The sequence below is a fragment of the Citrus sinensis genome, chromosome 7, assembly GCF_022201045.2.
Source record: "Citrus sinensis cultivar Valencia sweet orange chromosome 7, DVS_A1.0, whole genome shotgun sequence".
In the NCBI taxonomy this organism is placed as follows: domain Eukaryota; kingdom Viridiplantae; phylum Streptophyta; class Magnoliopsida; order Sapindales; family Rutaceae; genus Citrus; species Citrus sinensis.
Window position 1 is genome coordinate 28,466,211 of NC_068562.1, and position 13,285 is coordinate 28,479,495.

General features: G+C 36.3%; 1 protein-coding gene and 1 pseudogene across 1 annotated transcript; both read right to left on the reverse strand.

The window, feature by feature from the left end:
- Positions 1-2,521: 2,521 nt before the first annotated feature.
- Positions 2,522-5,549, reverse strand: LOC102624053 (pentatricopeptide repeat-containing protein At4g39620, chloroplastic-like; annotated as a pseudogene).
- On the reverse strand, positions 4,926-12,979 carry LOC107176852 (putative disease resistance protein RGA3). The gene is made up of 12 exons (XM_025097013.2): positions 10,099-12,979; positions 9,911-9,996; positions 8,789-9,046; positions 8,352-8,418; positions 7,524-7,660; positions 6,966-7,024; positions 6,528-6,850; positions 6,224-6,418; positions 5,964-6,112; positions 5,720-5,838; positions 5,407-5,604; positions 4,926-5,259 (listed from the first exon to the last, which is right to left on the reverse strand). The coding sequence occupies exon 1, from the start codon at positions 12,971-12,973 to the stop codon at positions 10,118-10,120; it is 2,856 nt and encodes a 951-aa protein (XP_024952781.2). The 5' UTR covers positions 12,974-12,979; the 3' UTR covers positions 4,926-5,259; positions 5,407-5,604; positions 5,720-5,838; positions 5,964-6,112; positions 6,224-6,418; positions 6,528-6,850; positions 6,966-7,024; positions 7,524-7,660; positions 8,352-8,418; positions 8,789-9,046; positions 9,911-9,996; positions 10,099-10,117.
- Positions 12,980-13,285: the final 306 nt, after the last annotated feature.

Genomic DNA, 13,285 nt, shown 5'->3' on the forward strand with positions numbered 1-13,285 from the left:
TCCTTGTCCGTTGTTTCCATTAACTGTTGAGGTCTGATTTGCTTGGCCTGTCCGGTTAGGCTGAAATCCTCCTCGGTTGCCACGTTGCTTCCGATTTTGTGGCTTCCCATGTTGCTTCCAACATGTGGCCCGTGTATGCCTCTGTTTATTGCAGTAGTCACACCAAAGCTTGTCCTTTTCCTGCGATTTTTTTGTTATCAGTAGACTTTGTTGCAACAAGAGCAGAATTTTTGGTAGTTGCATCTCCCCACTCTATGGTTTTAGTGCCCACCAGTTCTTTGTTGCTCTTCTACTCTAATGATAGAGAATGCTCTATCAAGATCAGGTAGAGGATTTGTCCCAAGGACTCGATCCCTTGCTTGCTCATACACTGAATTAAGTCCTAATAGAAATTGTATGACATGTTCTCTTTCCATAAGATCTCTTATTGTCTTTGCATCTTCAGAACATTAATTGCAGCTCCACATTCTGGTACAAATCCAATTCAGTTAACAACCCTTTGAGAGTGTTGTAGTAGTCTGTGACATTCATGGACCCCTGCTTTGTGATATAAATCTGTCTCTTAATTTGAAATATCTGTGTAACAAAACCAACTTTGGAATATGTTTTGTTCACAGCATCCCATATCTCTTTGGCTGTGGGAAGCAGTATATAGGTTTTCTTGATTTGGGGTTTTATAGAGTTTAGTAACTGAGACATTACCATATAATTCTCTGTATCCCATGTCTCAAATTTGGGATCCTTCACATTGGGTGGTGCTTCACTCGCATACTTAAACTTCCCTTTGCTTTTTAGGGAGATTTTCACAAACTGAGACCACTCCATGAAGTTCATTCCATCAAGTTTGGAGGTGGTAATCTGGTGGGCGGGCTCAGCATGGATAGGGTTGAAAGAGGCGTCAGGTTTAGTCATTTCTGACATGATTTCAGGAAGAATAAGTTGGCAATGAAGCCTGAGGAGAAAGTGGCAATTAAGGCCGAAGAAGAAAATGGCTATGAAGGCCGTGAATAACACTAGGCAGAAAATCTAAAGCTCTGATACCATGAAGAGAAAATATTTTTTATTTTTCTGCTTATTCCACCTTTACAGTAATTACATGAATATATACATATAGAGAGAGATTAATAACTACTGACACCCAACTATTATTAATTAATCTGACCACTATTTACTGCACTCAACCGCTAATAATAGCTAAATTACCAGCTGTGTACTAAGTGGCGCTAGTTAATAGCTGTTATTTCTACAGTTCCTAACGTAGCACTTTCCAACAGAAAGTTTTCGGGGATGAGTTCTCTTTCCTTTAAGTTATTGCAAAATGTCCACGTATGCTGAAAGGGTACTGGTGAAGCAAGTGGTTTGCTTGGTTCATTTGGATGCTCTTTGTTTCTTCCACTCTTTTTTTTGGGGGGGGTGGGGGTGTGGTTGAAATTAGGTATTATGCAGTTCCAAATTCGAGAAGATATTTAAATTTGAGACTTTTTTTTTCCCCATTTATCACAACTGGATTCACCACATCATGTTAAACTAGTTGATCTTGCTTCAACTGATTATTAGAGATTGTTGGTGCGTATTCTCGGGGTAGCACTTTCGAATTAATTCCATTTTTCCTACTTGTAAGCGATTCCCTTTTTCCAAATTAGTATTTCCTAAATCTTTTTGTTTGTTTCTCTTGATTGTGAGGACGTCTAGTTGGTACATTTTCTTTTTCTTGGGAATTTTGATGTTATGACAGGATCTTTGCATGTCATGTTTTAAGAACACTCGCTTTTTATTTTTAACTATTAAGGCTATTGTGGCCTGCAAATGCTGTAAAACTTGACACTTCTATTGTTATAAACAGGTTCCATTACAATTGTATTGTAATTGAACTTTCTTTTCTCCTCTTTTTGGCACTTTTATAGCAGGGCAGCAGAGCGAACAAATGAAAAGCACAATGCTTATCTTGACCTTCTTTGTTTCCTTTTGGCTTCACGTTGGTGTTGCAGTCTTGCAGCTTTCCATGGTAAGCATGTTCTGTTTATAGAAGGGATTTTTGAGAGCCAAGAGGTAACTAGCGCCTCTATCCAACATAAACTGAAACTATTGAAGCCCTGATAAACTGACAATAACTACCTGATAAGCTGAAAATTACTTGACATAAAAGCCAACGATCCCCATGCTACACAAACTGTTTCGAATGTAGGCTTCATTGGAAGGAAACGAAAAACGCACAAATGAGTAATTTTTTGGCACCCGCTCGAATCTGTTTTGGCCCTTGCAGATAGTGAACTGAATAGCGAAGATCGAACTGAAAGTTTCAAAGCCTCAAGGACGAATCTTTTATTGAGAACTATACCATTTTGTTCCATATGCTTCACTAACTTCTGCATAAGCTCCTCTATATTGGCTTTAGCATAGGCCTTATACAGAAGTTTATATGTCGATAAAGCTGGAGTCACCCTCATCTTATGCGAACTCTCAAAGAGGAAATCTGCTTCCAGTGGCCAACAAATCATGCAGTAAGCCTCAAGCATGGCATTCAGTTTAAAGTCATTGAACTAAATGTAGGCAGTGTTGGTTTCTCTTTAAAGCGCATTGAGCTCTTAAACAATCGCTCGATCTTATCATAAGCTTTGCTTCTTCCCCACACGAATCAATCAGCAGATTAGATGTGACAATATCAAGTTTACGCCGGTACTTTTCATGCGGGAAAGTACAGATTCCATTTCTTTTATCATCCCTCTTTTTCCATATTCATCCATTACAGTATTACACCATTGTATGTAGAGATACCAGAGGGAAGGATTCTCTCGTTGAGTTCTTTGAACAAAGCATCTTGAAAACAAAAGAGGACCAAATTGTTCAAAATAAAAACTCTTTAGGTAGCAGAAGACTTTTACTAAATTAAAAGACTTTATTGATATTTTATAAGAGAGACACTACAAAACTCACGGTTTATTCTTGTTTCTATCTTCTAATTCTTCACTTTTCACTTGATGCCTACGGCAATGAGCTTACAAATAACTACAAACCACACAAATATTAAATTTTAAAAATTGGACAACTACATTTTACAAATATTTTCAAATATTATAGAAATTTTTAGACTTAAATATTTTTACCATCAATAGATATTTTGGATTATGAATATCTCCAAATCTCTAAAATTCTTGAATATTCCACAGATTGAACGTTGAACTTAGGGTTGGACAAATATAATAGGATTAGATTATGAAATTGATGTTGGATTTTTAACAAAGCATTGACTTTATCTACATTTCGAGCTTGAGCCAAAATATTAAAAGAATGTTGTATGTCACAATGTTTGGTCTGCAAGGCTCCATTCCCTTCACCTTCTCAAAATAACAAATCACTTTAGCCAATGCCTTTACTTTATCGCGGGTGCGGAGACGTGCAGTGATGAAAGCATTATATACAGAAGCGTCAGGTCGGAACCTGCTATTACGCATCTCTGAGAAGTGCCGCATGGCCATCCTAGTTTGTCCCTTCTTCCCCATAACCGTTATGAACTCTGAATAAATACCCTTATCAGCAATGTACCGTCGTTGTTTCAGAATCCATCTGAACACCTGAACGTGCAATAATTAAGTCAATCAAACTGTTTACTTTGTGGAAGAAATTTACGAGTGGCAATGGCAACTTTGGCATTGACATACCTTTGCTCCAAACTTATTTTCTCTATGCACAAAACATGTCAATTTTGCACTAAGCTCGCTGTGATCATCCGTTAACACTCATTATGTTTCATTTCTCTTAGTTAATCTTAACGTGATCACGATGTTTACGTCATAGTTGTAAACTGCATAAGATAACAATGCTCATGTATAAGGTCCAATTAAGCGTCTCTCTCTAAGACTAAATGAAATATGGAAACACAAACTGAGGTACTGAAATAAAAGCAATTGAAAGTGCTTTCTAAAACATCAAATAGTAAGTGCTTCTCTATAAAATACTTCAAGATCCTTTCTTCTATCAAATACTTCTCTAAAAATCAGTCTCATTGTTTTTTAATGCAAAAAAAGCGCTTGTGTTTATTTCAACAAAGCACTACAAACAGACATAACATTTTTTATACTTCCAAAACCCGCACAGTATATGATGTGACAAGCACTTCAAGACAGGCCATAAGAAAACTCAAAACACATATACACGAACAAAAGCACAAGAAACCTAACAAATGCCAACTACCCAGAAGCCAAAATTACTGAAAAATCCATTAAAAATTTGAAATTGAAATTTAAAAACTCTATTTGGGGGAAATTCTTGAAGATGTGGACTTTATTTGTTTCATTTTAGATTAGTATACTAGTGTGTAAAGGTATCAAAGGAAATGTGGTTCATTTTCCATTTGATGAGAATTCTGAACCATTTTTGGATATAATTAAGGATAAGATATTTTAAAAGCAATGCTCATCATTTTCCAACTTATATCCTGATTATATTCCCTGTATGCAGGGAGTTGATTTCGTTTAGCAATACAAGGCATTGGGACGATTGGACATAAGTGCAATCTCTGCTGCTCGCCGGTCACGAACTGGATTTCCCATTCTCTTATATGCGTGTGTGTGTGTTGCTAAGCAGTTTCTTCATTTCAAGTCTGTATGTTATTAAATTCGTGTCATGTTCGAATGCTATTTTGTTTGAGCTTGCAATTTGATTATGAGAATTGACCTTTAGCCAACACTGACAAGATTAGATTCTCTTGCCGTAATGTAATGTTGTTTCCACTGTTTCACAACATCATAGTTAAATCCTTAACTCATGAGGCTTGAAAGGAAGAGCAAGAAGCTAATCATTGCCTCAATAAAATCATGTATACGAGAATCAAGATGACAAATGTATTGATAGACATTCAACAATTCCCAAATAATTCATTTTACTTGTGATATGTGATCTGAAGCAGAGGCTAACAAAGTATTCTAAACCATATAGTGTCTAGCTAAAATTTAGCAAGCTTGACCAAAGCCACAAGCATAAATTCAAAATGCCAGACTGTTTCATTATCATTAGAAAAATTTCCAAGGTATCACTATTGTCTCACACTCAAAAATTATGAAGAACAATGCCCTAAAATTTTTCTTCAGTGGGATTGCGAACCCAGTTGTGTCCCCTCAGATTTGTCCATGTACCAAAATTTGTGAGCTCCCAGCCTGCTTGCAGGCTGATGAATGATATACATGGCGGTAACTGATCAAGTGAAGCCTTGGTGCAGAAGGTGAGAATTGTAGCCACAGGTCTGAAAGAGTGGAATTTGCCCTGCAAAATTTAACCACATATAAATAAATATTTTGAACTAATTTATCATGGAATCAACCAAGAACAGTCCATAATGCAAAGATGTATAAATTAATGAAATTTTAATTTGGAGAGAAAAATATTTAAGTATGCAACAAACTAACAAACCTCTCATTCAGCTTTGAGCATCGTCCTGGTGCTGAGTTCAGCAAGAAAGAACCAAATCGAAGATGATGGCAGTAGCCAAAAGAGAGTGTTGTGACCGCAGAATGGTGTCCTTGCCTCCGCGAAAATTTCTGATGTGTATTCATCTATGGCTCTCTTGCTATCCCCAACATATGGCACATACTACAGAACACAAATACCCTACCAAGAAACAACAGTCAGACCGACTAGCAAAAACTACAATACTTCTTCTCTAAAAGCTATACAAATGACAGTCGATCACCAGCACTTGTAAGAATCTAAACTGCAAATGTACCTTGATTCCAGCCCCCAACAAGAGAATCAAACGAAACAGATTTCATCTTAGTCTGGCTGCTCTTTTAAAGTCCATCTCCACCAACCAAACTGTTCCTCCGAATGGCCAAATCAATCAGCCTTGCAAAAAAAGGGGGGAAAAAACACAACAATTTAACAAAGAAAAAGCACGATCTTATGTTTCTCTACAACTATTTAACTGACCCAACAAAAGCAAAATGCAAGAAAATCAGATTTTAAAGAACCTGAAATCTCAGCTTCATTTTTGTCCAAATGAAGCAAGAAGGCTCTCCGTTGTAACATTCATCCCAACAATCACTTACCGTACCTCTCAGTATTGACCGTCCACAGTACTACAACAATCTTATCCGGTTTGTGTTCTTACTTGCAATATCTAATTACCACGAACAAACCACATGAATTAATCAATTAACCATATCTTTCACAAAAGAAGACAAAATAATTAAAACCCCTGTGACAAAAACAAGTAATTGACTATATGTACCGAATGTCTTTGATGTTTTGTGGCATTTGACCCTTGGCTCCCTTGATCATTTATTGGCACCCATAGTTGGTGGAAATGAAATCAGTCAAGTGTCGTAGATTTCAAGAAGTGGAACCATTGATCCCTTGTAGGGCCTTTGTTGCTTTTCATGGAACTTATGTCCCGTCCTCCAAACATAATGTCACCTGGACTGACCTAAATTTAAAAGCAAATCCAATTGAAATTTTAGATCAATTTTAAATCAAATATGATAAATTACATCAACAAATATTTCATTCTAACGAAATTATCACAGGGAGAATACTTTTGAATGGAGCAAAGGACCCAACAACACCCTAGAGCATGAGGCACACCAACTTGTTCCAGTCCACACAGCTACAAAATCAACTGCTCTGGCTTACCGTATCCATTGTTTATTTCCAAAACTCAAATAAAGCCAAATAACAAAATACAGCTACAGAGACCAGAAGGAACCTCAACTAATTCCCTGCACTCACAGAAGCCACGAACTAATAACTTTATTTCGATTTTTTTAAAGGCACTAATGACTTTATTGATCACTTGTTCTTCATAGCCCAAGTTTTTCTACCAATCAAGGCGTTCTTTCTAACAACAAATAAATCGGCCCTGCAAAAACAGCACAAAAACCAACAAAGCAATATCATTAATTTAAGGTGGAAGGAGAAATGTCAGCTTCATTTTTCTCTAATGAAGAAAGAATGGAGGGTCATTAAATACTTACAAGAGGAGCCTTGGTGAGGTAGCTGAGAAATCCGCAGGATGGAAAAAGTAGAATTTGCCCTGAAAATTTATATTTAATATATTTATCTTCAAGTAAAAACTTACTAAAGAGTCAAGAGTCCAGAAAGCAGAGAAATTAAATTACGGAATTCTAAAGTTGAAGAGACAAATGAGGTTGCAGTAAACAAAACTCTCCTTCAGCTTTAAGCAGGCGTTCTGTGTTGAGACTATCTTTTCGAATCTGATAAAAGAAAATTGGTCTTACATATATAGGATGATTTCAAACTCATCCAAAAACCTTAAATCCATAAATGGTTAATATTCCCAAGACAAAGCAGAGAGCTGTTGATGAAAGCAAAATCATAACTCAAAAGAAATCAGAAACTTAATCTCTCCATGTATGCCACAAACCACTACAGCAGCTGTCACAAGCTGCCAATCCTCTGTAATATTAATTCATTATAATTTGCTCTCGAAATGATACAAAACTTAGCATCGTGATGAAAATTTAAGCTGATGCAGGAAACAAGTCCCTATAAGTTTTCCCACAATATATTACCTTTTGTCCTTGTCCATATTTTACATATGCACATCCGATATGAATTACTCTTGGAAACCAAGTAATGCATATTGTGACATTGGATTTGGAATAAATTGGCATCACATGATGAAAATATCTTCTTATAGCGGGAAAACCTGAAAACAATAAAAGAAATAAATAATGCTCAAGTAATTTATTTCAATTGAAGAAAATATAGTCAATTATTTCGGTCATACAATCTGAAATATATATATAAACTGTTGCATAAAATAGACCAGATAACTTATATGATACATGCTAGAATGAGAAGGTGTTTGAAATATATATATAAAAACTCTTGCTTAATATCGACCAGATAGCTTATATGATACATGCTAGAATAAGAAGGTGTTTGATACAGTGAATCAAGTGCTCGATGAAATGCCACAGTGAGGCAACTCAACATGGTGCTCATCTCCAGCTCATCCAGAAAATATTGACGTGAAAGATGACTCAGCAGAGGAGTGATTTCTCAGCAGCACTCTCAAGATTTCTATAGATAGCTCGTAGATAAGAATGAAGGGTTGTATAAGAAAGGTGAACTCTGTCCTCTGTAAAGGACGGGGAATTGTGTCCATTAGATGGAATCAAAGGGAGCCAATTAATAAGCAATAAAGCTGTACTTGAACTGAGTATGACTTGTTAAACAAGAATGTATTTTTGTACATATATTTAAATAAGAAATGAAATGCAACTATGCTGAGCAATATTTTATTCTTCTCTCCGTAGTTCTGTGTTTGAACTTTAGTTCTTAATAAGCTCTTTCATTTCTTAACTCCACAGAATTTGATGACAAAAAGAAAATACCTGGGAGAGATGGTAACTGCAGCTGTTCTGAACACTTTGAAATTACTGTGGAAACTTCTGCTAATTCCTGCAAAAGCGTTGTTATGTGTCCATAAAGGTCGGATCTTGGAGAACTTGAACAAAACTTAACGATATTTGGTACAAATATAACTTTTAAAGTCTGAAAAATAATAACCCAAATTTTTTATCAATACGTCAAATCACCTAATCTTTTGAGCCTCAGTTCCAAGAATCTACAAAAAACTTTGTAGTAGGGGCTTAAAAAAGCTACAATTGCTCGGAAGCAAAACCAGACAGAGCTTAAATTAGTAACAACTGCTGCTTCCAGACTATATGACAGGTTTTAGAATTTGATCCAGATTTTGTTCATTTAACTTCTTATATTACAAATAACTAATAAATTAAAGAATCAGCTAACTATGAAGAGAAGAAAATACCTTTTGGGTCGATGGTACTAGCTCATTGCTGCTGCCATTGAATTCAACGGGAGCCACCATGCACATAATCACCTTGAATTTTGATTAAAGGAATGCGAGAGATCTTTGACCAATCCTCTTCTGTGTCTTTTCTGAAACGTTCTTCTAAAATACGGCAAGTGCGAGTTGTTTTAATTTAGGAAATGCAATAACCAATGGAGTTGTAGATGTGGCATGATCACTTCATATTCCGAAAAATCATCGCCCACTCTTTTTACTCTGCATAAAAACAATTTCAAGTGTTTCAAAAATAAGAAATCTCTTTTTTGACAAATTAAATTGAATTTTTAACTTAATTTAGAAACAAGTTATGAAAAAATTAAGAGCAATCCTGCAAAATTAATCTATAATTAATATGTATTTATTTTAAACGAACTTACTAAAGTTGAGTTAACAATCCAGAATCTAAAGATGTTCAATTACAGAATCCTAATAATTCTAAAGTTGAAGAGACAAAAAGAATTATGTAAAAAACAAAACACTCAATCAGCATTGAGTAGGATCCTGGTGCTGTCAGCATTGCTTTTGAATCAAAAGAATAAATAAAATGCTCTTATTCCAAAAACCTTAATTCCAAATTAAAGAAAAAAATGTAAATCTTCCCAAGATATAGCAGAGAGCAGAGGAAGAAACCTCAAAATCACGTTGCATGGCTGTAAAAACCATAACTCATGCTTATTATGATACTGGATGATTGAACAAAGCTGGCCATTAATTACATGATAAAAAACCTGTAAAGTGATTAAACGGACTACTTAGTACCTTAGTTGCACCTGAGTTTCTCAATTTCAAAATTCAACAGGTCACAGGGTTTGGCTCAGACTTGTCATACCACAAAAGAATATAGTGAATCCCTGAAAAACGGACCCTTAATCTAATGAAATCCCTAGAAGTTCAATTAATACCATCTCAAACAATTAAGTCTCAACTAATTACTTTTAATTATTAAATAATTAAAAAGTAGTGTTGCATACATTCTTGACCAGATAACATATATATATGATGGAAGATTTGGTTCAATAAATTACAAAAAAGCGAGTAAAAAAAAAAAAAATAAAGAAGCAAAGATCGAGGAGAAAATACCTAGGATTTGAAGGTAATTTACCACAGCTAGCCACTTGCTTGTGAAGAATATATTACAGTGCAATTGCTCATATATATATATATAGCTGCAAAATTGTTGCAATCATAAAAGTCAATACCTTATTAAATTAAAATATTATAAACTGTTACTGATAAATTAAATTAAGATGGAACCAAGAAGAAAATACCAGTCAGTGGTAACTGTTGCTAGCCGTTACTGAACCAACCAGGACCCCCTTGCACGTAATCCCATGTAAATCGGATGTTCGGAATGTGAGAGATGTTTGACCAATCCTCTCCTGTGTCCTTCTTGAAACGTTTTTCTAAAATAGGACACCAACCAATCCACAATTCCTCCAGTGTTGTGCTCCGAAGAAGTTGGTCTGGCACCGACTTCAACATCCCACAACTAGTAATCTCTAATGCCTTTAGTTGTGGCATGATTGTAATATTATCTTCTTTTCCAAAATCCCACTCTTCCCATTCTTCTAAATAAGAAAACTCCAGTTGTTTTAATTTAGGAAAGGCAATAACTGAGGAAGATGTGCCAATGCCATGAAGATGATCTCTACTTTCTACTCCCAAAAATTCATCATTCACTTTTTTCACTCTGGACAGACTACCTATTGTGAGTATTTCAAGGAACGTCAATTTGCCCAAAGGAGGCAGTTTTACCAAAGGGCAGCTTATGAGTCCTAATTTCTTCAGTTTGCATGACGACACTATCCAAATGGGGAACAAAGTCTTGCCTTTATATAATGATATTTCTAGTGACTCAACATTTGGAGGTGGTCTTAAGGCTTCAATAGTTGCTTCATCCTTCGCTCCATTTTCCTCGTTCATCTCCTCTCTCTCTTCCTTGTCAAACCATAATCCCAAATGGCGAAGATTCATCTTATTCTCAAGCTCTGCAGATTTAGCCTCATCAACATCTTTCACGTTCCCCAACCCTCGAATTCTAAGAGACCCTCTGAGGTGACGCAACTGTCCCAGAACCTCCAATTTACATCCTTGACTTCGACTGTGATTTTTGCTCCCGGTAATACCCACAACAAACTCACTTAAATGCCTCAGATTCTCTAACTTTCCAAATCCGTGAGGTAAGCTTATCAAATAATAACCATGTTGACGGATCTCTAATGTTTGCAAGTTAAATAACTCACAGCACGTTTCAGGCAGTTCATCTATCATTAAATCACGCAGTTGAAGAAATCTCAAATGAATCAATTTCTCAATCTCCTTTGGAATTTCACGAATCATACCGCTAGACCATCTCCTATCATGTGCAACTATTTTTAATGTCCTTAAACATGTCAATTGATCAAATAAGCGTGGTAGCACCGGTGAAAAGACATCATATGGGCTACTTATTAAAAAGCTTCGCAATTTCTTAGCATTTAATAAGGAATCAGGAAATGAGGCCTCAAATCCAAGCATCAACATCGAATGACGAAGTTTTTCCTTAGGGGTATTTATCAATGACAACGGTTCTTCATGACCATTAGCTTCTATTGAAAAACATTCATCTTTAGTGAGATATTGTGCAAAATCATGCACTATATCATGCATCTTGCAACTTACAACAAGACCATCATAATCGTCTGTCTCAAACTCTTGGAAGAAAGATCTTGTGGCTAAGTAGTCAAAATATTCCTCCCCAATCATCTCCAACTCCTTATTTTCTTTTGGCCTAATATAACCTTGAGCCAACCACAATTTAATCAATTCATCTTTATCCATACGGTAGTCTTTTGGGAAAATAGCACAATACAAAAAACACCGTTTTATTGTGGGTGGCAAATCATTATAACTCAATAAAAGAGGGGCTAAAAGACCTCTTTCAAATTCTTCTAGTTGCCACATCTGACTATCTAAAATACTTTGCCACACTCTCAAGCTTCTTTTAAAACGCAAAAGGCTCCCAATAGTTTTGACAGCAAGTGGCAGGCCCTTACACTTGCTGACAATTTTTCTACCAATTTCCTCTAACTGTTCACACTCCAAACGAGGTCTGTTAGAAAAAGCTATTCGTTCGAACAACGACCAGCATTCACGTTCAGACAGCTCCTTAATGGAGATAACATCAGTTGACTCCATCATTCCAGCAACTGTCTCCTTACGAGTGATAACTAAAATCTTACTTCCACGCTGTCCATTTATTAGACAATGTCGAAATGACTCCCATTTATTGTAATCTTCTGTCCAAACATCATCCAGAACAAGAAGAAATTTTTCTCTTGCAATAGATTCATTAATATGTAGAAGAAGTGCATTTAGTTCAACTAAATTAGTGGCAGAACCTTCTAAAGCTTCAATGATTGCTTTCGCAATTCTGTACTCATCAAAAGGGTCAGACACACAAACCCATATTCTTTTCCCAAAATGGTTTATCACATCATTATCATTATAAACAAATTGAGCAAGAGTTGTCTTGCCAATTCCACCCATCCCAACAAGAGAGATGGTTTGGACGGCATTTTGTTGTTCACTACCCTCACCTAATAACTTGCTCTTTAGAGTGCTCTTCTCCTCAACTCGACCACAAACATCAGACACATCAATTAAAGCAGTACTATGCATCCTCTCAGACCTCTCAGTAGATCTAATGACACTAAAATTAAAAATATCTTTCTGCCTGTGAATAGCATCTAAATTTTTATTGATTTCTTTTATCTCCCGAGCAATGTCATGACGCAGAACCACTTGTTTGGAACCAAAGCAAGAGGAAGCAGGAAAGAAGGAACATACCCTCTTTCGAGGAGCCAGAGCATTGTTATCAACTCCTTCGATTTGCAGTTTGAGCCTTGCGGTGTTCCACTCATCCAACACATCCTCCATGTCGTAGGATGCATATTTGAGCTTCTCTAACCAAAGTCTGACCGGTTCCTCCGCCATTTGCCTTCGGTCTGCATCAACCAGCACAGCTTGAATGGCTTCAAAATTGTCTTGCAGCAATTTTACTTCTGTTCCGACACCCTTTACAAGCCTCACCCGCTCTTTTGCCTCTTCAATAGCCGTTGAAATCAGCTGCTCCAAAACAACGGAAACGATCGCGTCAACCATATTGAAAAAAATTGGTGAATAATTTGAAAACAAAATGCAGAAAGGAGGCAATTATGTTGTGAAGATGTCCCCCATGTTATGTCAATATATATTCTTATACGCCACTTGGGCATGTGGCCAGTGGTGAACCATTGTCCTTCAAATCAAGCATGACTATGAGGGCAATGGTTCGAGTTCCCACGGATTCAAATTTCCTTAATTAATTATAATTGTATGGAGATTGCTTATAATGTCTTTCTCCTTTGCGAAATACAAGTGGAGTCGAGACATCCCTCTTCCATGAGGGGTATTTGGCTGGGCATGTACTTCATA